This window comes from Vigna radiata, chromosome 3 (genome assembly GCF_000741045.1).
Source record: "Vigna radiata var. radiata cultivar VC1973A chromosome 3, Vradiata_ver6, whole genome shotgun sequence".
Classification (NCBI taxonomy): domain Eukaryota; kingdom Viridiplantae; phylum Streptophyta; class Magnoliopsida; order Fabales; family Fabaceae; genus Vigna; species Vigna radiata.
In genome coordinates this window covers 3,540,477-3,566,818 of record NC_028353.1, presented here as the reverse complement: position 1 = coordinate 3,566,818, position 26,342 = coordinate 3,540,477, and the positions used below count along the sequence as shown (strand labels likewise).

The window sequence follows — 26,342 nt, the reverse complement described above, 5'->3', positions numbered from 1 at the left end:
TTAAAACACCTTTAAAAACAAATAAAAAAACTTTAAGCACATTCAATTGAAATATACAACTTTTAAGCACTTTGTAGAAGAAAATTTGTAATCCCAATTTTAACAAAAACTTAAATTTTAATTAATCCTAACTTTTGAAGTTCTGTGTAGCTTTTAAAATACAGTTAAGCTAATACAAAATAATCCGAACACATTCAAACATTGGCCATACGGGACATAAAAATTATACAAGCATGCTCACGAGCTAAATGAAGACCCAGTATGTAACAATGGTTTTGAATTAAATTTTCCAAATAATAGATAAATGTACATAAATTGTTGGAGTTGTTTTAAAATAAGGTAAAATCATTAAATGAAAAGATTTAAAGTAAAATCATTAAATGAAAAGATTTAATTAACTAAGTCCCAAAAATGTCCCCAAACTAATAGAGAAAAATTATAAGATTTCCATGGTACTTACTACAACAAGTTTTACCAAAGGAAAGGGAAGGAGCCGATGCAGCCATAAATGCACCGCAACATTTGAAAATTAAGCACAACCTCAACTGATGTCTAAACTAAACCACTTTCTTAACTTGAACACCCCTCCCGATAAAAAGGCCGCCACAATCCAAACATGGAACAATACAAACAACAACCAAAACTTCCCACGCGAATGGCATGTTAAAGAACATTCAAGGGGAACCAACTGATCTATGCTTGTGAAACAAACTGTTTAAAGTCTCAATGGCTTTTACTAGAAAAAGACGCACCCAAAACGTAACACTACTAAATGTGAAACCACATAAGAAAATTTTCTGCAGTAAATACCCACACCAAGCACAGATTTCACTAATTGTATAAGCCCTTTCAATAGCATCTTCTCAGTCCATGCTTTTTCCATTTTTCTCTCATCGTGAACTACGTTGAAGATAACCATCGCCTCTTAGTCTGGAGTAGTCTGAATTATCCAGATTACTTCCCCTTCCCATGTTCCTTGCACCAAAACGCCCTCTCGGAGCATCTGCTTGATAACTGCCTCTGCCTCTTCCCCTTCCTGATCAACCAAATAAAAAGGAAATGGATGTCAATATAACCAAATCATTTTCTAATTTTAACAGAAATCACCTCAGAACTGACCACGGAAGAGTAAAAAATTTTACAGACATATATTATACCTCTTCCAAGTCAATTTATTTATAAGTTTTGATAGTATATTAGAAACTTCTTTAGAAACACTATTACAAGACAAAAATAGAAAGGAAAAGAGAATTTGTTTCTCCATAAGCTAAAATTAGCTTATGCATTAAAAAACAGATTTTGTAGAAGCTAATAAACAACTTCTACAAATTAACTTAATATTAGCTTATGAAGACGCATATTTTTTTTTTCCTTATTCCTCTCTCCCAAAAAGTATTCGTTGGAGAAGTTCCTTCAATCATACATGCATATTTTAGTAATAAATGCCAATTTCGGCTCAACAGGTTCATTAGCATGTTCAGCCATAAGGCTATCACTCAGATCACAAATGCTATTGAGCATGTATTTATTAGGTGCACTCCGACACTAACAATTGCAGTAAGCAATAAACACCTTCGAAGGATTTAACCCACACAACTTGAGAAGCTAAAAACATTTGAAAGTATAAGAGATAAATGAAAAGGTAAAACATTACTTCCTCCTCGAACTGCACTGCCACTGTTTGGCCTTCGCTCTTCTATGTATACCTGTCTTCCAGCTAACTGAATTGGAGAAGCCTACAATGAAGTATAGAATGGACAAAGATAAGAACCATGTTATCGAATTAACAATACAATAAGAATAAAAATATAAGCAACCTGCATAACAAGACTTATTTATGTTTTGGGAAAACTACACTACACTCCCTCTGCCCTAAATTTAAAAATTACACCCCATTCCGGAGTGATATTTCTTCAATATAATCAACAACTAGTTTCAAACTCCAACTCTGAAACAATAGAAGATGAAATGAAATCCAAAGCCAAAATCAGATGTTCTGTTTAAAACTTCAAATTCATCTAAATTTTTAAATCAAACGCAAGTGAGAGAGAAAGTTCAAGTTTAACAAAAGTGACCTTGGAAGACTGGTTTACTAGTGTTACCACCACTAAGAGGGTCATTTACATTAAAATGAATAGATGTAACATATTACATCTTTGAAGGGGGAGGAGTACTTTAAATTAGAGTGACATAACTTGAGCACTACTAGGGACTATGAGCGCAAGACATTTTGATTTATCTACAAAAATACTTCAAATTCATAAGATGTAGATACCCGATTCCACTTTTCACTACATATTCAACTAGAGAAACTACTGTCATGCTTTTCTTAAAGACTAATAATAAACCATGGAATTGAACCAGGAAACATAAAAGTATAAGTCAAAACAAGTCAATTTCATACATAGCCATGTGAAAACAATTGATAATGACAATAAATCAAATAAGGAAACAGAGATGTCTTAGATTTAAGCAATAGGAAAATTGATGTTGTATAATTTCTGAAACAGATACAGTCCAGTAAATCAACAACAACAAAAGATGTCGAAATGTTCTACGTATTTTTCTGCTTATCAAGGTACTTAATATTAGAATATCAAATGAAAATTAGGTCTAATAAGAAAACACAACATAAAATAACCACAAACCTGAAGCGCATTTTGAACACCAATGATATCTTCAAATTCCACAAATGCATAGCACACTCCAATTTCCTGTAAACATCAATTTTTACTTTGCCTTTTTTCTATTACTCATGAAAGGAGAACATTCAATTTAATACATGAGTGAGGAGCTACCTTTCGAACCCTAATGAATATTCCATCTGGCTTAATTCTGCCAAAATTCTTAAATTCCTGGTCAATCTCTGCTTCAGTAACGTTAGCAGGTAAGTTTCTCACATAGACAGAGGTTACTTCACCTGGAACAATTAAGATCACCAATCAACTTTATGTTTTGATTCTAAAAATTCTAAGACCATGTTAGACAATGTAAGTCATACAACAACGGTAAAGAAATGCAGTTTCGAAAATGCAAGAACTGAACCATTTTCTTTATAAATAATGTCAAATTTCTTTTTATAAATATTATGGATCAAAAGGTTTATGCCCGGAACATCCTATAAAGTCTGCCAAAATAATTTTGGCCGGAAAAATCTTTCTACAAGTATAATTGTGAAAAAACTTGCATAATTTTCACTCCTGGTAGAAAATAAAAAGTAACTCGCAGACCATCAGCCTAAATGATACAAGTAATAAAAGGTATATAGACACCAGAACCGCAATGAAACTGATCATAATATCAGGATGATAAACTAAACCTTCATCTTCTAGTCCATAGCCTTCATCTGCAGGCTCAGATCCTGACTCAGGGACATACACAGATACAGGGCTCGACTGCTGAATTGCTGGCTGTGCTACATGGTTCAACTCTGAAGGAGGTGGGGCACTTTTAAAGGTGTATTGTGGAACATGCTGAGGAGCAGCTGATAACACGGGCTGACCTTTGGCGACTCGTAACTGCAAGTTCATTGTGACACGATTAAATTAAGAAAAAACACCAAAAGATGAAAAAACCAATTCCTCTTTAATTAGGTTTAAGGACCACATATACAAAAGGACAACAAATTAAGACTTTCCCACTATTTGATGCCTTATGATTCGCTTAAGAGAGGCCAGGTAAAGAAAGAGAAAGTTCCAAAGAAATAACATCTGACAAGTAAGGAAACTGAATTTCTTGAAGACCTTAAATTTTTCCCTCCTTTTACTGTTTTCCTCCATCATCTAAAATACCACAAAAAAAAATGCTGCCTAGTCAAAACACCAAAAGCAGAAAAATAAGGAAAAAATGTACATAGTTTCACAAAACACAAATTCTAGATTGCAAATAATTTAAGGAAATCTTGACAGTGGAAACATAAAAGACTACCTAAAAATTGTTTAAGTAAAGATTTGTTACTCCAACAGTGTGTATACTTGTTAATGGACAATGCATAGTTACACAAAAATAAAAGGTATTAAACTGAAAGTATTACATACAATAGATGCGTAAGTTTTCTTAGGAGGCTCTTCAAAAGACTCTTCTACAAGAGCTGCAGGGGTTTCTTGAACAGTATGCACAACATTGTGAATTGGTGGAGATGCCTCCTGTGCAGAAGTTTCCTCCACAACAATTTCGGTTTCAAGATCTTCATGTAGCTGCTGCTGGTGCTCAGGAAGACTATATTTGTCCACTGGATCATCGTCAATATGAACTGAGTTTACATATTCCCTAGCTTCTTCCTCCAAACCGTAGTCTGAAGCTACTAAATCACAAACACAGGATTCAATCAAACTCGGTACTTTTTTCTATAAAAAAAATTGTGCAATACATATGCATACTATTTATATTTAGTTTGGAGAGATCAAGATAAAGGACTGAGAAAATTTGTCACACCAGCAAGTGTTTTTGGAGACCTACTATCGATAATTAAAAACTCTGTTTTTGGAAACCTATTACACAGATTGTGAATATCCTCTTAACTAAAAAGACTGCAGCACAAATTTTCAGTAAAACTAGTGCAAAATTCTCCTAAAAACATAATTCTGCAGCTAATTTACCTGGTGGCTCTGCAAGAGATGCAGACACATGCGGTTGATTGTCAATTTCAGATGCCACTGGTATCATATTTGGGTATGTAACACCTTCTTCAACAAAATGAAAAATATCATTCAGAACAAAGTAACCCTTCTCTTGAGGAGCAAGAAAGAAGGTTTGAACGAACTTCCGCCTCCCGGTTATATCCTTTAGCTTCACAGAACCTGAGACCATGACAATCACACCTCCATCCCAAGAGTCGAGAGAATTGATGGTCTTGATCTCAATTGAAGTGAAACTCAGTAACGACACAATTGAATGAATTTGCTGCATGAGAACCCTAACCTGGTCAGCTATTAACCGGTAGAAAAAAACCACACAAGCATTTATCATACATGTATCTGAAAGAAAAATAAAGGTATATTTATTTTGAGAGAACATTTTTCTCACTTTCGTCGGCTTGATTTCACTTTAATTCCTGTATTTAAGAGTTTTTACAGGAATCAACTTTTAGTTTTTATTTTCTGACTACTCTGTTTCCTATACATTATTTAAAACATAAAAATAAAATAATGAAAATAGAAAGCATTTACAGACAAAAGAGAAAAAACTGTAAAAAGAGGAAGTAACAATCAAAACGAAAATTGCTAATCAAAAGTGGCACAAATGACAATTAAGCATCAAATGAGAGCACCAAAACTAATATAATTAGAACAAACATACACAGCAAGTAGGCATTAGCACCAGCCAATACATCTAAAAAACAAAACCTAGAAAATCCAGCATCCATTGTGTTCTCTAGCTATAACCACTGTGTACTACAATTTTATCAGCATGCATACCAAAACAAATCCTCAACAATATTCCAACCAAGCGCAAACTAAAAAAAAAATGGGCAGAACATTGATAACCTAAACAGAACAGCCACCTCAGAAATCTCGAACACCACTTCTCATAAACAACAAAGTTGAAAAAAAAAAAAAACGTTTGCGCTAGCAAGGCATACCAACACATCTTGCGCAGTTTCAACGGAATCTCCATCGACACGAATCATGCTGCTGGAATCAGAGTAAAACTGGTGAACAAGATTCGGCTGTTGGCGGAGAATCTGATAGTACTGTCCGACGAAGTAGGAGCCAACCTGAAAGCAAAAAATGAGAGCACTGACTCAGCCTCTGACTTGAAGCGGATCGATAAAGGAAACAAAAAAAAAAAAAAAAAAAGCGCCGTAAGAGAATACCTGTGTGGCACTAACGGAACCAGGATAAGACGACGCCATCTGGAAGAGCGTTGAAGTTCAGAGCATGCAGAGCTTCTCCCGGGTCTTGCGGCAGATCGAGGAGAAGAGAGCGCGCAAAAACCCTAAATCCAGAAAGAGATGATGCGGCGTTGGGCTTTAAAAACGAAGGAAGAGGCCCAAGGAGAGGAGAGAGAAAGAAGGAGATTGGGGTTAAGAGAGAAAGGGTGGAAAGGAAGGAAGTGTGGAGTTATAGATCGGAGCTTGAGAATGGTGCTGCGCAGCTTAGACTGTTAAAATATGAGAGAGGTGTGCCTGAAGGACTGAGCAACTGTGTGAGTGGAATGTGATGTGATTCTTTTATATTTTCTAATATTTAAATCTCACAATAAAACGGGTGCGCCGATAACCCATAGCCCTGGGATTGCTTATCTCTTGTAATACACGGCCCAGATTGATTTAAAAATTTATGATGGACGGCTAAAATTTCAGGGTACACGCCACACTACTAGGAATGGTAATTGGGCTGATGTTATGATTATGTAGGGATGGTGGCAGAATCTACGGAAGCATACGATATCTTTAAGTTGGACTTGAACTGAAGAAGTCACTACTTTTCTACTAACATTCAATCAATACTGTAAGTGATGCAAAAGTAGATCCTTGAATTGTGTTAATTTAAAAACTTTTTTTTTTCTAAATAATAGATATTGTTTGACGATTTCAACTAAAATTTATATACACAAAATGCAAAGGTAAAAAATATTTTTATATAAGTTCATCTTCTGTGTTATCACTATATTTTAATTCGTGGTTCATGAAATATTACGAATAATGTTTAATAGATTGTGTGTTCATTATTCTCTATCTTTTTTTAAAAGGACTGTTTAAAAGTATTTCAAATATTTTGCAAACTGTTGAAATGTAAAGAAATAAAATCTTCAAGTAATAATTCATATATTTTGACAGTGCATTTTTGTACCAAAGAGCACTTAATTATTAGTTTTTATTTATGAAAATTCTGGTACCAAAAATTTATTACTTTATCTCAAATTAGAACCTATATTTTTATAATAGTTATGTATTTTTTTCCAGTAAAATTCTCTGTCGGATTCCTTTTAAATTGAGGTGTTAAAGGTTATGTTTATAAATCACTAACACAATATACCAATTTAATAAAATAGTTATGGCATAAAATGAAATATTTTATTTACAATAATATATAATTAAAAGTTTTATATTTGATTAAACATTGTGAAATTTGTTAAATGAGACCATCACATATATCTGGTTCAAATGATATTGCCACATTAATGTAACGACAAAAATGTGATAAATTATAGGAAAAAGTTGACCTAAGGATTGTGTTGTTATCAGTAATAAATGATGTATTTGTTGTCACGTAAATTACAGTATGTTGGGTTTCATTCATGATTAGTTCAAACTCTATCATAGATAAACTAATCCACTTTAATACGAATGATATTTATGTCCACTCACTTATAGTTGGCATAACTTTAGACAAGGCTAAAACTATTCCCATCACTATACATCTTCCTCCATTTATTCCCATCATTATACATCTTCCTCCATTTCGTCTACGTTTTGGTCTTCGTTACATTTTAGACGTATATTTTTCTTCATATGAATCCTAAAATTCTTGCATTTGCCTTCGTACCATTAAGTTGATAAACCCAACCTAGTAAATTTATGTTAAATGTTAAAAGAACAAGACAAATTTATGTTAAATGAAAAAGTAAAAGAAATTGACAATTGAAAAAATATATAACAAATAATAAATTATTCAATCAAAATAACAAAAGAATTAGCTTTTTATTAAATTGCTTGTTTATTTAATTACTCCCCCCCCCCCCCCTTTCAACTCTTCTAAAATTAATTGTTTGAATTCATAATGAAAACCCAAAATTATATAACTTAACTAAAACCTATTTTATGCACAGATTCGTTTAAAAGGTATAAACATAGACTAAGTAAACTGTATAAAATTTTGAAGACAAACTTAACTGAATTTAAGTGACCAAATTTGTCAACAGCCTTAAATGTTACTTAGTCCGCATTAAAAATAAGTATACGGGTGAAAGGAAAAATTAACAATTACCAATAGAATGTACACAGAAAAAACTAAAAGAACAATAGCAAATTAGTCAAACAATTTTCTATTTTCAGTAGTATAACTACAACTGTGCTCCATACCTAATATCAAATTACCCTATAATATAAAGGAAAAAATACAGGAGGCGAAAACAGTCGTCATCTCATTTTGTGAACTCAATAATAACTACCGTAATAGGCTTGAGGAACTGCAGCAGGTTGCTGTGCAGGAGCTGCAACAGGTTGCACATAGGGCTGTTGAGGAACCGCCGGCTGAAATTCATATTCATACAAAAGAATCAACCTTAATAAAACTAACCATGCTTATGTTTACCAGAATCTATTTATCTATCTATCTAAATATATAAACAACAAACGACGTTAGCATGGTTAGATTTACTCGTTCTTTTTCCCTTCTTCAGTACAAAAAGAAATCACAATAAAAGTTCCATGGTATCCACTAATCCAAATACATGTTAGGGGCCAAATAATCAACAAAATAAAGAAATACTGCTTTGTACCTGTGCAGCAGGATAAGAAGGAGGATAGGTCCCGTATGCTGTACTCGGTGGAACTGTTGCAGGCAATTGAGAATTTGCATAATTGCCGCCATATCCAGCATAAGCCCCGTAAGAAGCCTGTGCCAAATCAGAATGAATGAGTATCACTCTATCAACTTGCTAAAACAATTGGAGGAGAATGACAACAGATTGATAACAAAATAGTATAACCATTTCAATTAAACAATGAATTAAAATTACACCCAACTCAGGTGCTTATTTTATTAATATAGGTGTACAAACACACAATTGCACATAACAGGAGTAAAACATCTTAGCTCCGTCGTAGAAATACTAATCATTTTAGTACACACCAAAACTATGTGCATTCATGACACGGTTTCATCTATAATCTACAAGTTATAATCTATAACAGCATACAATGGGAATACCCCTTTTGTGTACACATCACTTTCTTATTTCACCCTAAATTATATTTTAATTTTTATTTCAAACCTTAAAACTATTATTCTCTTCTTTTATGCAAAATATGAATCTCTATTGTCTCTCCAACATTGTTTTCATTCAAATTATAAATTATAAATCAAATATAAAAAATAATAACAGATATTTTTTAATTAAATAAAATTATAAAATTAAAACTAGTATAAATATTAATTTTAACTTGATAAAATGAGATGGTATGATAAGAAAAATGTGAAAACACGTGCTCAATGGTGCTAGCTTTGATAAAGATGCTTGAAGTCATGGAGTTAAATTTCAAGAATTTAATAAGCAGAAATTCTACTTCAATAATGCTGAAGCTTAGTGGAGTGCTTGCTTAGTGGAGTGCTTTTGTCACGTCTTACATGTCCACATGCGTTTCTAAAAACACAATCAGGATCATATCTGATTAACAAGTATAGCAAACAAAAGTAGTGAACACTATATTGCTGACAGATTTGACAGTCTAAAGAGCCAAAACAATATCCAGGGTTAGTGATTCACACGTATAAACCCTACATGCACAATATGCCAACAAATAAGAAAGGATACCATACCTGCTGGGTGTAGCCAGCAGTCCACTGTTGCCCCTGTGCTTGTGTAACAGGAGGCCAAGTTTGAGGTTGTACTCCATAATTAGTCCATTGGTTTTGTGCATTTGGATACGCACCAATCACGGATTGGGCGGGTGATTGAGCAGAATAAGTTCTTGATGCTTTAACTTTGTCTGAAGATAAGAAATCCTCGGCATGACGTTTCTTCAACTCCGACATGCTTCTGTGTGGCAAAAACAATTTGGCATGCNTATCCTCTGCTCTCTTGATTGATTGAACATCTCCAAAGAGATTCAAAAACTGGAAAATAAACAACTCAAAAAAATTAATAATATTCAAATTATAATTCAACAAGTATTGAAAGATAAGGCCTTTGAAGAAACAGACACATACTTGTTAAAAAAAAAATAAGATATAATAGTTCTTTGAAAACAATAGAAAAAGACCATCAAATAGATGTACAATATCTAGAAATTGTATTCAATTAAAATAATTATAAAGCGACCAGAATAGAACAAAGATATATTATACTGCCAATGGTATTTGTGAAGCACTGTTACAAAATAAACTACCATTTCAAAACCATTCAAAGAGGCACAAGTTAAATTCAAGGTAATTACCATTTCAAAACTGTTCAGAAAGACAAGTTAAAAATTTAAGGCAGAGAAACATATCAATATGCCCCTCTTCTAAATTCCCTCCACTCACTCCTATATTTATACTGTGAACATGTTCCAACCTTCTACTTTGGTCATGATTTTCCAGTTTCCATTCAAATCATTATCATTCAAAGTCTTGAATAAAATTCTGATGTCCTGGCATACATCATAGCCCACAATACATAAATTTTCAAAAACAATAATTTTATTAAAACTAGGTCAGAGCCCCTAGTTACAGCTAGCCATATCAGTTATCCAATAATAAGACTAGTACTGCAAAGGAGAGTTGAGTTAGTGTAAAAAGAACTAAACTTCTTGATCAAGGGCTGCCAAAATTAATAAATTAAACCAATCTTGATAGATTACCATTATCTCTTCTCAATCTCATTACTGGAAAAGACAAATACACACCCACACACTAGACACAGAAATAAGCACACACCCGCATATAAACACAGCATATTTAAATTTACCAATCATTAACCACTTTAAGCACCTGCACTTTCCTGTCACAACCTCAAGGTTAACAATTATCAGTAGACTACAGATTAAACCATTATATATTTCTTTACTAAAGTAGCAATAATTGCACTTCACGTTTCAAAGTGGATGTCATAACTGACAGTCAGTTACAAGGATCAATTGACCCACTGGAAACTAAGACAACCCAATTTTCCAGAAAAACCACTTATTGTAGATGGAATAACAACTAATAAATATACACCAGAAAAATTAAAAAAAATAATAAAAAAAAATCCTAAAGCAATATTTAATTACTCAAGGAAACTCATAAAACACATTCTAGAACATCCTTGTGACAAGGACTTACCTCCAGAAAAATACTAGAAAGCTCCTCACGCTCAATTGCACTAGCTACACTAGGACTCTCTGAGTTAGGCATTATAAATTTGCATACCCATGACTCCAGAAAGTTGATATCAACTCGCTTTGGAAAGGGTTGAATAGCCTCAAAATGCAATAAGGCCTGCATGTTATTGAATTAAGAATCTCATTAGATATGAGAAACATCATTACAAAAATAAAGAGAAGAATCTCTAACTACGTAATCAAAGTGAACATAGATAAAGTTAAGACAGACCTCGAGAAGTGGTTTTGACAACAAAACATTCTCCAGCCCCTCAATTAAAATCTGTCTTGCCTTCTCTGCATTCCCGGAAGCCTAATGAAAAAATGAGAAGTATTAAAAGAATAGCAGCAAAAAAACTTGAATTAGTAATTCTCTTCCTAAAATAATTTGGATGCTTTATTTTTGCCATACAAGAGAAGTATACAAGGCAAAACAGCTAGTATAATTTAACAGAATGAAGACATGCTAAAATAAATTATCTGTGGTTTAAATTAATCAAACTACCAGTAGTTGGCATTCTAAAAACCAATAGGCAAATTTAAAACAAGGAAAAAAGCATTCAAACCCTTACAAATAGAGATCCTAAACTTGGATTTTATCCTGGTGATCCTTAATCTTTATACTAGTTATCCTTAATCTTTATATTATTTGCAATGCAAACCATGAACTTCATTTAACCCTAATCAATACTTCAAACTTCACCGTTTTTTAAAAATAATACCTCAAACTGTAACTTCATTCTAATTGATTTACAAATAGTTCTTTAGATCACATTAGATTTAAATTATTTAAGCTATTTTTCAATTACTCATGGACTTTTTATTCCATTTGTCACATGATTTTTTTTATATGTATATATATATATATATATATATATATATATATATATATATAGAAGATATAGTGAAAATACAAATTTTGAATAAAAAATAATCAAAAAGCCTTTATTCAGTTTTAAATTATCAATTCTATTAATGTTTGAAAAACTTATTCATACAAATAAAACCAATAAATTATTTAAGCTATTTTGAATTTAATATCAAAGACTATTCACAAAAGATGAAACTTCAAGGAATGAGATAAAATTGAAATTTGAACACTATGAACAAAAAAGATATAAAGTTTAAAGTATTTAATTGCAAAGAAACCGAAGTTTAAGGAACAAATATGACAAGTTTAACTTGTTCACTAGCAAACACATCAAAAGTTTAAGGGAGCTGAATACTTTTCTTCTGAAAAGAAAAAGGAATGCGTGTAAAAACAATAGCAGCTTTAGATAGGAACAAAGACACAGAAGAGTATTTGCATTAAAAAAAATGTTAAGGACATACCAAATAAACAAATCGAGAATACTGAGCAAACAACATCGGCAATGTTTGTGAATGTTCTTTTCCTTTCTCAATAGCAATGGCCTGTTCGTACAAAGAGAAGGCATCCTCCATTTTTCCCTGTAATATCAATGTATAGAAAATCTGTAAACAAATCAACCTAGAATTAACTCAAATCTAGAAAGAGTTTCTCAAGCCAGTATATACCAATCGGTGTTCCATATTGGCATGCCTGATTATTGCTTCAAGAAGACCAGGGGAAGTTTCGGTATGCACAAGTTGATAGGCAGCTCTAGCACCCTCTATATCTCCATTCTGCTCCTTAAACCGTGCACAGAAAAGATGTATCTCCGGTTGTCTCTGCATTATGACAAACAAACAAAATGACTAAACTGAAAAATTAACGTTAACTATTCTCGGGCACTACTGAACACTACATTGTCTAAATCAAAAAAGGGACCAACACATGGAATGCATATGTATGACTCACTGACAAAAAAAATGACAGATATATAAAAATACTATTGGGCATCCACTTATAACCTTAGAAGTTCAAATTTTAGGAAACGTGTTAGGCAATGGAGAGTCTATGAGAGAAAGAAAGGGAAACAGAAACACTTAACTGTTTAATAGTTAAGTGAGGGGGCGGGAAAGGACCTATATATTAGGACCCTTTAGTGTTTCAGTTGGTTGTTGAGTAGTTTGAATGTATTGACCGGTCTTGGAACCTGGTGGAGGGGGTTAGGCTCCTACGTTACAGTGTATTCTTGATTCATCGTTGTGAATACCATTCTTTCTATTCTTTGTTTTTTCATATTCTTGATTGTGGTGTTTGAGAGTAAGAGAGAGAGCTGGTTAGGAATTCGTACCTGAATCCCTATCAAAACGCGATTTTCAACATAGTACCAATACCTCTAAAAGCAAATGTCTGAAACTAAATTATTGCTACCACCATTACTAGGCCTTCTACATAATTGAGTTTTGACAAATCAACATACAAAAGATTCTCTCACCTCAGACGGGCCATGTGTCAAGAGGAAAGAGAAAAGAACTAAACTTTTATATATCCACAACTTGGCGCAATGTATCTTCAAAGAAATCACTCTCATACGCAAAGCGGTAAAATATAGATGAAAAAAGCAATACAAACAATACCACTTCTATATTTCTAGTCACAACATACTTAAGGAAATGTTATCATTTTTTCACATGATTAGAAGTCCCAGAAGTCACAAAGTCATCAACATTCTAAATGGAAAAATATTGAGAAAGCTGAAAGCCCTTATTCTGAAGCATTAAGTATAATCAATTACTATTCCCCTAATGAGACAGGTTTGACTTTTGAGCATATCATCACACAAGTTGAAGTAGATGAATCGCTTGCTCACTACATCCAAAGTTTAAAAACTTTATATGAACTCAAAAATAAATGCATCTCTTTGAATAATGATCAGATGAAATTACCTTAACAAAGACTTGGGTGGCTCGGGCAAGAACATTATTTGCAAGATCCATGTTTCCACTGGCTTCCATACACAAAACATAGCGTATCCAATACTCAGGATAATTGGCACATGCAATGACACACCTCTCATACAACTTGACAATCTAAATCACACAAAAAATAAGACTGTTGTAAAAATTGTTATCTATGATAGAGACACAAGAAAAACCAACAATATAAACATAAAAGGAAAATACAAAGCATCAAGAAATACTCCTTAGTGGGACAGAGAGGCCCCTCAAATATGAAAGGAGGGACCCTCCTTGCCTGTGACAGATGATTAGGAAGATAACAAGACACCTGCATGCATAACATTCGCACTTTAAAAAGAGTGAACTTTTACAAATGCATGACGAACCTAGAATGTCCACCGACAAAATAGGGTTTGAAGTACTTAGCCTCAAGAAACCAAATTGAAGGCCCATGCTTTAGTCTCAGTTCAATTTCCCGATTAAAAAGTTGCTTCATCCAACGGATTAGCCAATAAAACATATAATGCAACAGATATTACTTACTGTAAGTCAATCTATAACAAAAAAAATCAGTAACACAATGCAATCTTAAAGGAAACCATTTGTTACCTTGCTTAAGTCACCTTCCCTTTCTAAAAAGTCCAGATAGTTGTGCCAATTTTCAAGCTCTCCAACATTGAGAGGCCGGACGTGAAAATAGGGCCTTCGGATGGCTGTTTCAAAACCAAAGATCTTAGAATCGAACTCTTTAGCTTTTTTATAGATCTCTTCTCTTATGGCGATATACTTCTCCAACTCTTCTGCTTCTGTTAAGCCAGCACTTACAGATTTAGGAGACTTCTCTGCACCATCAGGATGAACCTCTCCCTCAGAACCTTGTCCGGTAGCCTCTGAAGCAACACTTACAGCAGCTTCTTCAGCAGTTCGTAACTCTGACAAAGGTCGGTTTCCAGCTAACTCTTTGAAGCTGCAACACCGTGACCACCAAGGGACTAAAATCAACCCCCAAAAACAGAGTACAAGCAAAAAACTTACAAGAACAGTTTTCTACTGATAATAGAGGAGAAATGAATTTAAAACACGTAATCACCTGCTGAAATACCGATCTAATTGTTGATTTGGATTCTCTAATATTCTGGTGTAAATTATGGCAAGGCGAGCCCAGTCCTGCTGCATGTACTCATATTCAATGTATTTATCCCAGAGGGGAAAAGAAAGATAATCTGTTCCAACATAAGCCAATCCTCGTTCGAAAAGCCTGAAATATGTGAACACAGTTGTGGTTAATATTTCACTTTTGAAATATCCATTTACTGATGCACATCCATGTATGGGAGACAGCAGCACTAATGTTCAAGGAGAACAAACAAATCACTCGTAACATCATGTAAGACATCCAAACGCTGCATTTACCTTCCTGCAATAAATCATACTATGTCTGAGAAACGGAGCAGTCATAGAGGCCATCTTAGCCCTTAACCAGATGTGATCTTCTCGGCAGCAATTTGCAAATTGATGCACCTCAGAGTGTCAAAGATAAAGAGAGCTACCATTCCAAAAAAAAAAAAAAAACTAGAGAACTATGGGCTTTGAAATCAAATGAAAAAAAAGTATATTGGAGAAAATGACCCTAAAATTTTCGAACTACCACAAATAGTGGACTCAAAACCAAGGATTTAAACATCAGAATGGAAAACATTCTGGCATGAAATCCCATCAAAGCTTTTCCGCCATACAAGGGAGATATCACTGTTGAACGCATTCTGAAATTAGGTTAGAAAGCAGGCAAGAAACAGCTGAGCCTAGTGAAGGGAAAATCAAATCAAAATCTCCCAATGCAAAAATAAAAAAATAAAAAAACAAAGGATGACAAACAACTAAACTTCCATTACCTACGAACAGTGTCGGGATCCCCATATGTGCTTATAGCAAATATGCAATAATGCAACCAAATGTCCACTGAATATGTAACCCCTTGAACAGCACGCTCATACACCTCAACAACTTTATCAATAGTGCCAAGTCGTGCCTCATGGTCAGCATATTTCTTCCAATAACCATAGCACAAGGGAAATTCTGCCAGAAAGGAATCATAAACTCTTCGAATCTTCAGAATATTGTCCTTCAACAGAGAAATCATTAATGAGCTTCACAAGCACCAAAAAGCAAGGCCCACACGGTAGTGATAAAATATATTGCATTAACTCCACAACTGAACAAACAATTTTAAGGATATTAAACATCCACAAAATAGAGAAAAAGGGGAGGAAGATGTTACTTGGTAACAAATAAAAATTACAAACGAAACTAATAAGTTGTAAATACTTGTGTGACTGTTACTACAATAAAAACAAGAGAATCCGCCCACAAAAAGTATTTATAAAGACACTTCTAACTATGAAAACAAAGGCAACAGAAATACAAATTCAAAAATATAGCATTATAAAATGCATATTATATTGTATATCATATATCATATATTTAACAAATCAGAAAGTAAAATGAATCAGTTATTTATTCAAAGCCAACCTAGTTAGTATACTGGTTTGTATTACATGTTATACAGTGACGAATAAAGAAAAATATCTAAGAAATGTAAAAACGGATATTTTACAAGTATTTGGCAGCCAACTCTTCTACCATAAACATCCAAAACTGTTTCTCACATGATAACAGAAGACACTAGATACAAAAAATTATCCACCCACCCAAATCTGCATCTGAAATATGAAAATAACAGTGCATCCCAAAAGACATAATTCAAGTCCACAAACATACCTCGGCTACCTTCTCTGTCTCTTCAATCAAGGAAGTCCAGGCACTGAAATCTAAAGAATTAGCTCTTACAATATTCCACAGTCGATCTTCCTCAGCAGACAAGGCAGCTCCTGATGGTAAGAAAAAATTGAATGAATAGCACCGTGTTCATAAATGAGCAAAAAAGCATTACAAAAACAAAATTATTGAAAGCCTCACATAAAATAAGCATTGGATTAGTAATATAAAAGACAACATCCCACAGAAAATTACACTAGTTTTAGTCCTACAATTTTTAAGTGCACGGTCATATTTGTACACAAAATAAGGTTTATCCATATTATCGATTATTTTGAATTGAACCATGTCAAATTATAAGTTTAACCTAGACTATCATGCAAATTGAAATTAAAGTGAACATAAATATCCAAACAGCATCACCCCAATGTATTTCTGTTTTCTTTCACATCATATCTCAATCACGTGTACCAGAACAATCACATTATTGCTTCTGCATATTTTTTATTCAAACAGATGTGGTTATCTGACTATACAAGAAAGTTAGACTTCCGTCAAAAAATACTCTATATCTACTTTCTTAAACCTGTATGCTAGGTACAAACTATCATGTTCATAGAAACGGGTAAATTAGAGACCACTTGTTTACAGGCTTCAACTCCACTTCCAGTGCATGTGATGAGTAAAACTCCTTTGTTTTCATATAAAAACTGTTATGAAAAGTTACTGACTATCAACATGGATGTGCTAATTCACGTGGGAAATCATAACAAAAACTTGCAGCAAGATCTATTAGATATTTGCCAGTTACTAAACCATTAAGACCTTTTATGTCTTACTCATTATTATACACCAAATAGTTCTGCCCCTAAGCTTGACATTTACGACTCAACCTTTTGTACAAAAATAAAAGTAAAAACAGAACAACAAAATTCATAAAATATATGCATAACATGAAAAAAAGATCCACACCGTAGCCATCTGCGAGTTGTTTTTCATCAGCTGACCCGTCAACGTTTTCCAATGCATTTCCGTTTTCAAGTCCGGCAGCGTTCGTCACTGAGCCATTGACAGATGAACTGTAGTTAGAAGTCAGAGCAGGCTCAGCAGCAGTGCTTCCAACCCCAGCAGAGGCCTCGTTCGCATCCGGCACTCCACCAGCTGGCTTGGTATCACCAGTTGCATTGAATTGGGATTGTTGTAGAACAGAATTCGGATCCCCAGTATACGCATTCACATCACCAGTATTAGAATAACCAAATCCATACGTTGAAGTGGACTGACCTCCTTCTCCAGCCGGTTGATCAGTAGTAGCACCTGCCTCGATAGCAGGATTTGAACCAGACTCGGCATAACCAGCCGAAGCATATGCATCAGCAGCGGAATGAGCGGATGCTTCGGTAGCAACGGATTCACTATCAGCCATACTTGAATAAAATGTCTTTACCTTTATAACAAAAATCGTAAAAAAACAATTAGCGAGGGCGTTGAACGCAAAATCGTAATTCATAATTCAAAATCATTGTAACAATAATTCGAAATGTAAAATCACCAACACCAGATAATCCAACGCAGGCGTCAGCACAACACAACATTTGGTTTCAAAGACAGATAACCAAGACAATATATCAACAGTATTTTCAATCAACTAAAATTCCTAGGGTTTCAAACACAAAACCCTAACCGATAGTGAAGGGAATGCTCGAAGTACCTCAAAGAAGAGAAACAACTTCGTTGCCGAGAAAAGATTACGTCTTTCCTTGTTCGAAGACGAAATTAAAATCTGTGGTGGCTGTTTTTGGTGGTAAATCAAGTAACACGAAATGAAATTGCGAAGTAGGGCAATAAAAACGTGAGGTGCTGCAGTTATATAGCGGAGAAGTGGGAGTTGGCGGCTCCATGGCGCGTGATGGTTCTGTTAGATCTGATGCCGTACGTGATGGATAATGCTACGATCTGAACCGTCCGTGCTAACATACTATGATGTAATGGGCCTAGTTTTGTTAAAACTGACGTTGTGGCGTCATTGCTCAGTAACAACACATGCATTACTCAAAAGGAATGACCTGGGTGCTTCGCATTTGTTGGGCTCCGAAGCCCTTTTTTGGTGAGCCCAAACTCTACAAAACCTTCCTTTATTTTAGTTTTTTACTAATTTACTATTTTACTCAATACAACTATAACAGTAGGAATATATGTCTGTTCATTCTTTTATAATAATATAAAATGATAAAATTATAATTACAATATAATTAGATAGAATAGTTTTTATTTATTTTATAGATAATTTTTCATTTTAATTAACTAAATTAATTTAAAAGATGGTTAAATTTAAAAAATAAATTATTAAATCGAAAAAAAAAAGTAACTAAAGGATAAAATTAGTAAGTTAACTATTATAATTTTAAAAAACGGTTATATGTTAAATGATAAAAATTAAGGGTGTGTTCACTTGAGGGTGAACGGAGGTGATTGGGGGAGAGTGATTGAGTGGATTTGAGGGTAATTTTTTTTTTGTTTATTTGAGTGAATTTGAAGGTAAACGAGAGTGAATTTTGAAATAAAGTTTGTGAGAATTGGTGTAGGATTTAGTTTTTATGACAAATTAAAAAAATTTACTTCAAAATTCATTCTCGTTTACCTCCAAATTCACTCAAATAAACAACAAAAAATATTATCTTCAAATCGACTAAATCACTCTCCCCCAATTACCTCCTATCACCCCCAAGTGAACACACCCTAAAAGAAAAAAGTGTCCACACCAAAACAAATAAATATAAAAATTACCATTTATCTTTAAAAAATTACTTATAAATTATATAATTTTGAAAGTTATAATTGTCACATCTATTTTTAATAGTAAAATACTACTAAAATGAATATTACATATATAATAATGGAACTACTATAAGAAAACAAATCTACAAAAGACAATATTTGCACATGTAGAATCATATGACTTTCCAACTGTTTCACCTCTTGTTGGAGCAATCATAAAGAATGTTTTCCTAAGTTCACATCATCGAAGTTATCATCGCAAAAAAAAAACATATACAAAGACAAGCAACACAAAAGTAAGGACAAGCTAAAATACAAAAAATTAATAATATATTGGAATATGTAAGCATTATACACATGATACACATATCACACCAACTAACCAAACTAATTATGCATGACGATACTTTGACTCGACTGTCCGGACTTAGCATGAATGTCGAGCTACAACAAGTTATGCACTTGTGGTGGTCACTACTGCTTTGCAAAACCCTTGCCAATTGGGCTTCACCCTACCACGCATCATAAGGTTAGTCTATATCGCGTCATAAGTCATAATATAAGCACCTAGACTAAGACCTCATCCTACTCTCACCACATGCGTCAAACCTCTGTATAAGAATGCATGACCATTAGAGTGTTAGTATAACCCCCTAAGACTAAACTTCCTGCATTCATACTAATACAGTTGAATTAACCACTGAGAAGTTCCTCCTTTGAACTCTATTTCATACCTTTGAAAATATTGATATCACTTCACATTCATTGGGAAATAAATATAATTGATGTTATGGTGTTTATGATTTGTTATTGATAGTTATGTTGAGCAATTTATTATTTGTTGACGAAGAAAATTTGTTCCAAAATGCATTTTATTGGTTGTGTGTAGTGTTATGTGTATGTGATTTTGCTAATTGGTGTTATGAAATTTAAGTGCATGATTGTAAAAAGTAAATAAGATGTAGTCCTTATTAAATATGCAAGTGTGGGTGTTTGAAATGTCTAATATGTCTTGCCATGTCATGTGTGTTCCTTATGTGTGTTAAAGTGGGAAGATGTTGTGATTGGGAAAAAAATTGCAACCTTATTTAAGATTAACTTAATAAGTCGGTGACTTTATAAGTTGTTACTATTGGGGTGAAGTTTACGTTTTTTTATGTGATATTAAATGTGATACTATTTAATTGTGGACATGTTATGGAGTAGCATATCACAAGTTATAAGGTGACACAAAATGTAGTTCATGAAGAATAACAACAAAAATAGAACATTTGAAAATTGTGAAAAGATTGGATTTAAGCTTAAGGAAGTAGTTGTTGAAAATAAAGTTTTGATGGAGAATGTTAGGGCAAATTAATTGCACTTGTGATTGAAGTGATTGAAATAAATGTGACATTAATAAAAAACAACACATCAACAAATAATGATGTGTATTTAGAAAACGATTAAAATGTTTCATATACAAAGGTGGGAAACCAGTTGGTGAGTGAATCGATAAAGTTGAATATTTGAAAAAAGTTCAAAGTCACTATGTAAATCAATTTTGAATCACTAGTCAAAAAACACTTTTTATAATATTTTTTTATGTTAGTTATAACTAACCTAGTATAAAAAAGTGACATGGTGACATATATAAAAGATAACACTTTTTCTACTAATTGTAGTTATATTCAACATAGAAAGTGGACACAATGCTTTTTTCATAATAAATAAGAAAATTTTATATACCGATTATAGTTATAATCGGTATAGAAAATAGACATGATGACATTTTGTAATAAATAAGAAAAATTTATATGAGATCTAGTTATAACCAATGTAGTATAGAAAGTAGTTTATTTTATTTTTTTATAAACAAAACATACGTTGAAACCCTCAAACTTTCGAAATCCTAGTGGTAAAACCCCACACACTTCAACTGTGATACTGACATTAATGTAAGTTCTTCTTCTTGTCTCCGAACTCCTTTTATATGAAAGGATTTTTCTTCCCCGTCTCTCTTTTACGCCTGAATGTCATCTTCTTTCACTGCGCCATTCCTCCACCCAACTTTGGCTGCCACCTACAACGTCGATTGCCATGAGAGTCATCATTGACATTACACAACACCTCTGTCTTTGTTCTCCCTTTAGAGCGCAAAACTCCAAGATGTGAAAACCCCAAACTAGGATCTAACATCCATCATTCCCTCTAGAACTACCACTATTATTCAAATCTCTCTTCCCTTTTTTCTTTATTCATTTTCGATTTAATTTTATCATATAATGTAATTTGTTCTATAAATCCATATTTCAAGGAGATGGGAAGCATGAAACATCCAATGATTACCATTGTGCAAACAGATCGAACCATCGTACAAACAAATTGGACCGTCGTGTAAACTTTAATAAGCACAACGTTGCCAAAAAAGTGCAGTCTAAATTCGAAACAATTTTTCGTCATCAACTCTTACACAAATCTAGTGACGACCATTGCGCTTTTTATACCAATTGTTCCTTTAATCGATATAAAAAGTAGCATTTTGTATATATATAGAAAAGCAAAAACTTTATAAACCACTTGTATCTACACCAATTTCATAATTAGTATATAAATAATTTTTAAACCAATATAAAAAAGACGTTTTACACTAGTAGATATATGAAAGTTTTAAAAAGATGTTTAGAACATTTTCTCTTTTAGGAGTGATTATTATTTGAATAATATCTTAATATCTAGGGATTGAAGTGTTGATTCTCATTTACATTTTTCTTGAAAATGAACTTTAAGTGAGACATATTTTGCTTATAAATTTCTCTATATTTTGTATTTCTATTAGTTACTTTACTTAGTCAATTTGTTCTCTTACTTTTGTTCTTATATTGTCTTTTGAGTTCTTTTTATGTTTTTCCCTCTTTTGTCACGTTATTAGTTTTACATATTTACTGAGTTGTATGAATTTATGAATCACAGTCTCACCTGAATGTTTTACGTTCTAGAGATTATATTTAATTTATTTGTTTTCTCTGTCGTGCGCCTTTCTTTGTCCATTTGTCTCTTTTAGAAATAATAGATAGATGTGTTACAGCTAAATTAAATTCTTCAAGTCAATATTTATAATTCTGTAATTTAAAATTAAAAATCCACTTGGTGGAAATGTTATGCTTTGATGAAGATTTTATATATAAAAAAATTATATTATTTCAAATAAATAAAAAAGTTTATATAAAAAATGACAAAATATGGCAAAATATTAAAATTACCATAAAACATATATACAGAGTTAAATAATGGTTATAAGTTTGAAATTGATGAACAGGTTTTTTTAGACTATGTACTGGACGATTTCCTAATGAAAATGAAAAAGAAAGAATGCACCTTGTTTCTTTTCACTTATTAATCTATTATTAATAGTGGAGGAAGAGGTAGAAGTTTCTATTCAAATCTGAAAATGTTTGTATTTATCCTGATGGGATAGGAAGCCATTTTTTAAATCAATAAAAAACGACAAGAACTTTTACATCATGTGTTTTAATTATGTTTTTTCTATTTTGTGCACACAACTTTTATAGTTTGTTCACTTGAGTGGATTTGAGGGGAGTAATTGAGTGGATTTGAGAGGATTTGAAGATAATTTTTTTTTTGTTTATTTGAGTGAATTTCGAGGTAAACGAGAATGAATTTGGAAGTAAAATTTGTAAGAATTAGTATAGGATTTAATTTATGTGACAGATTAAAAAAATTTACTTTTAAATTCACTCTCGATTACTTCCAAATTCACTCAAATAAACAACAAAAAAAATTATCTTCAAATCTTCTAAAATCTACTCAATTACTCTCCCTCAAATCCACTCAAGTGAACAAGACATTAGGAATTTATTAATTTGTGGTTAGTAATATTATTTAAAGTGTGAAAAGTAAATTAAGTTTAAAGACTTTCCTCTGCTTTAATGATTAGCGTTGGTTTGGTTTGTCATTCTTCACCGCTAATTTCTATAATAAGCCACTTTGCATAACCATTGCTAATTTTTATTTTTTTAATCTCTCTTGCCTTATAAGTAGATATTTTAAAACCCAATCTTCTACTTGTTTATTTTAGAAAATTTCCCACAAAAAATGACGTTTTCATTTATAGTGGACATATACTCTTTAATAATGCTGATTCGGATTTTCTGTTTCACCTTTCTACCTTTTATTTCCCACTTTTGTGCCTAATGTTTCTTATCATTTTACTTATTATTATTGAGTGCATAAGAAAGCAAAATGGTCCAATATGGAGTCTGATCACACCTTTTAAGACCACTTCTCATTTTCTTAATAACTAAGAAAAATGTGCTCCTGTAACATTCTACGTCATCTACAGAATCACACCAAGATAAAACTAATGGTCTGTAAGGTTTTGTCTCTAAGCTTTATAAAACAACATTACCATAATCATTCCTTTGAAACTTCACATTTTCTGCATATGCATTTCAAGCACCGACATTATTTATAACATATAATAATGATGTCAACTTTTTTATATACAATCTATGTTTAACTATGAGTTTTAACTTTTTAACTTCAACTTTTTCTCTGGCTTTCCATGAGATGCATGGGAAGTGAAACAAGCAAGAACTGAAGTTTGTGTTGAGAAAAAAATAATGTTTTCTCATCTCTTTGCTAATAATAAAGTCATATAGAGTGGGGACAGAGATTTATTGCACTACTTTCTTCCGTTCATACCACAAGAATATCCCTTGGATCAGAACTATACAGAGGCAAAAGTATATTCAATTCAAATTCACCTAAGATATGTTAAAATTTGATCTACGAATCCCAAGGTATGTGTATATACACATGATCCAATTCATCAAAATAACAGTCTTATCACATTTATAAACACTTGTTAGAATCAAAACAACTTTGAAGAACAAAATTGTGAGAATGAGAACAAGTATCAGAGCAAACAAAACTAAGATACTGTGATTCTAACGCTTCCCACCTCTTCTCTTTAACACCGACTTCAGAAATAGCATGCAAACGATCAAGAATCCCAGAGCCGCCACCCCACCCACCGCGAGCGCCACCGTCCTCTCCGTGTGTGGATGCCCTCCTCCCTCTGATCCTACCAAACACATAAAAAATCAGTATTTTTTTCAATTCTCACTAACACACAAAACCCACCTACCCAGATCCTGCAAATCCCTTTCATAACCCCACTAATTAAATCCCTTCATTTCATTTCCCAGTATTTAATTAATTCAAATCAATCGAAAAAATAACCAACACACATCACATCATGATATTTTCAACAGCAAAAAAAGTGTTTTTTTTTTTTTTCACTTTTGAAGAATGGTGCACTGACCTGAGGAAGAAGAAGAGGTGGGAACTCCGTTGGGGTAAAAGCTGTAACTGATGTAACAATTCTGAAGATAAACCTGCGCGGAAATAGAGTAGCCACACTGATCCTTAGCCTGTTCCGCGGCACTCCTGATACAATCCCCGCAATCTGCATTTCCCAAATTACCCTCGCACTGTCCCAACACATAGAGGCTCTGGTAACTCCCAGTGTAGAACAAGTTCCCACTGCTCTGCACGCCGTTCTCCACCATCCCAAACGCCGCGTCCCTCCTCGCCTCGAACCCTCCGCCGTCGACAACCCTGCGGGCCCCACAAACCTTGTACAGGAGTTGAGTCGCCGCAACCTGCTTGAACCCGACCACCTCGTACCGCAGGTAGCACCCGCTGAGCTGGACTCGCGCGGCCGCAGCCGCCTCGCCGCAGAGGCGCCCCAGCATGTCCAGAATCTTGGCGACGCAGCTGTGGCAGTCGGAGCTGGTGAGGTCTCCTCGGCATTGGTAGGCGCCGGTGAGCCCGTTCTGCGTAGTGGCGGCGAAACCCTTTTGCGCAGACTCTGCCAGCAAGGAAGATAACAGGGGTTTGAGATTCTGCGAGTAGGGTTGTTGCAGTTTCTGGTCTGCGCAACCCTTGTAGATCAAGTTTGTGTTGTCTGCAAGGGATGTGGGTGTGGAAAGGAAAAAGATGAGTGCAGTGAGAAAGAGGAGCGTGTGAATGTGGTGTTTTGTTTTGAGTGTACCCATCTGGGAAGTGGTTGGTGTGCGTGCGTGAGTGTGTTTGTTTGAGCGTTTGTTGTTCTTTATATGCAATGAATATGTGAATCAACTGTGTCTGTTTATTGTGTAACTAAGAACATAGGAAGTAAGTAATGGTTATGTTTTGAGGTTAAATTATTGGGTTCTTCATTGAAAGCGAATGCCATTTGATTATGAGCTTATGTTGCTGTTAAGTCTGAGATTATTTTTGACCAAAACTGAAAGGATGACGTTAAAGGTTACTTTTTTTGAATGCGCCCCATAAATAAACAATAATACTTGTATTTAATTATTTACTCTGGTTTTTATTCTTTACGTTTGTAATTCGTTAACTTTAATTTAGTTTATTTAAAATAACCATAGTACTGTACGCCCACACGGCTGTGCCAAGATTAATGTACAATTGGTTGGTCGGTCATGTTTTTGGGATCGCAGAGAGCGGTCATTTTAAAGAGTTTTAAATACATCAAATTTATAAACAAAGCATATTTATTATTATTTATTGAGTTATGATTGGGCTAATCATAACTTATAATATAAGGTGATAATGAAGAAATTGTATTTATTATAAATTTAAGGTTTTATTGTAATAATAAATTGATTATATTATTTACTTGAACATTAGAATTTTTTTGATAAATATCTGTTGACATAATTTAAAGTTAAAATAGAATAATTTCGTAACTGAAATATAAAATGACCTTAAGGGTGTGTTCTTATAAAGGGATTTGGGGGAGATGATTTGGGGGGGATGATTTGAGTTGATTTGAGTGGATTTAAGGGTAATTTTGTTGTTGTTTTTTTGAGTAGATTTGTGGGTAATTGAGAGTGGATTTGAGGGTAAAGTTTGTGAGAATTAGTGTAGGATTTGATTGATGTGATAGATTTAAAAAATTAGTTTA

At 33.5% G+C, this 26,342-nt stretch overlaps 3 protein-coding genes across 10 annotated transcripts; all 3 read right to left on the bottom strand.

The window, feature by feature from the left end:
- Nucleotides 1-395: 395 nt before the first annotated feature.
- LOC106757820 (putative G3BP-like protein) lies at nucleotides 396-6,161 on the bottom strand. Of its 4 annotated transcripts, none has more exons than XM_022779155.1 (10): nucleotides 5,816-6,161; nucleotides 5,582-5,716; nucleotides 4,599-4,902; nucleotides 4,038-4,300; nucleotides 3,744-3,782; nucleotides 3,320-3,518; nucleotides 2,799-2,920; nucleotides 2,649-2,714; nucleotides 1,655-1,736; nucleotides 396-1,036 (listed from the first exon to the last, which is right to left on the bottom strand). In XM_022779155.1, the coding sequence occupies exons 1-10, from the start codon at nucleotides 5,852-5,854 to the stop codon at nucleotides 891-893; spliced, it is 1,395 nt and encodes a 464-aa protein (XP_022634876.1). In that variant the 5' UTR covers nucleotides 5,855-6,161; the 3' UTR covers nucleotides 396-890. The 4 variants fall into 4 exon arrangements, with proteins under 4 accessions (XP_022634876.1, XP_022634875.1, XP_014496119.1 ...); XM_022779154.1 differs by having other exon boundaries at nucleotides 4,038-4,303; nucleotides 5,816-6,160; XM_014640633.2 differs by lacking the exon at nucleotides 3,744-3,782 and having other exon boundaries at nucleotides 5,816-6,158.
- A 1,747-nt stretch (nucleotides 6,162-7,908) lies between these two features.
- On the bottom strand, nucleotides 7,909-18,485 carry LOC106757591 (pre-mRNA-processing factor 39). 4 transcript variants are annotated; one of them, XM_014640285.2, is made up of 15 exons: nucleotides 18,300-18,441; nucleotides 17,561-18,035; nucleotides 16,592-16,701; nucleotides 15,706-15,935; nucleotides 15,511-15,576; nucleotides 14,904-15,071; nucleotides 14,423-14,780; nucleotides 13,802-13,945; nucleotides 12,545-12,697; nucleotides 12,341-12,457; nucleotides 11,241-11,321; nucleotides 10,971-11,126; nucleotides 9,486-9,782; nucleotides 8,446-8,562; nucleotides 7,909-8,197 (listed from the first exon to the last, which is right to left on the bottom strand). In XM_014640285.2, the coding sequence occupies exons 2-15, from the start codon at nucleotides 18,012-18,014 to the stop codon at nucleotides 8,102-8,104; spliced, it is 2,547 nt and encodes an 848-aa protein (XP_014495771.1). In that variant the 5' UTR covers nucleotides 18,015-18,035; nucleotides 18,300-18,441; the 3' UTR covers nucleotides 7,909-8,101. The 4 variants fall into 4 exon arrangements, with proteins under 4 accessions (XP_014495771.1, XP_014495770.1, XP_022634873.1 ...); XM_014640284.2 differs by lacking the exon at nucleotides 15,511-15,576 and having other exon boundaries at nucleotides 18,300-18,485; XM_022779152.1 differs by lacking the exons at nucleotides 15,511-15,576; nucleotides 17,561-18,035; nucleotides 18,300-18,441 and having other exon boundaries at nucleotides 15,706-16,025; nucleotides 16,592-16,699.
- Nucleotides 18,486-24,096: 5,611 nt separating this feature from the next.
- LOC106757378 (cysteine-rich repeat secretory protein 56) lies at nucleotides 24,097-25,599 on the bottom strand. Of its 2 annotated transcripts, none has more exons than XM_014640040.2 (2): nucleotides 24,693-25,599; nucleotides 24,097-24,446 (listed from the first exon to the last, which is right to left on the bottom strand). In XM_014640040.2, exons 1-2 carry the CDS (start codon nucleotides 25,426-25,428, stop codon nucleotides 24,316-24,318), a joined length of 867 nt encoding a protein of 288 aa, XP_014495526.1. In that variant the 5' UTR covers nucleotides 25,429-25,599; the 3' UTR covers nucleotides 24,097-24,315. The 2 variants fall into 2 exon arrangements, with proteins under 2 accessions (XP_014495526.1, XP_014495525.1); XM_014640039.2 differs by having other exon boundaries at nucleotides 24,097-24,452; nucleotides 24,693-25,598.
- Between the last annotated feature and the right edge of the window lie 743 nt (nucleotides 25,600-26,342).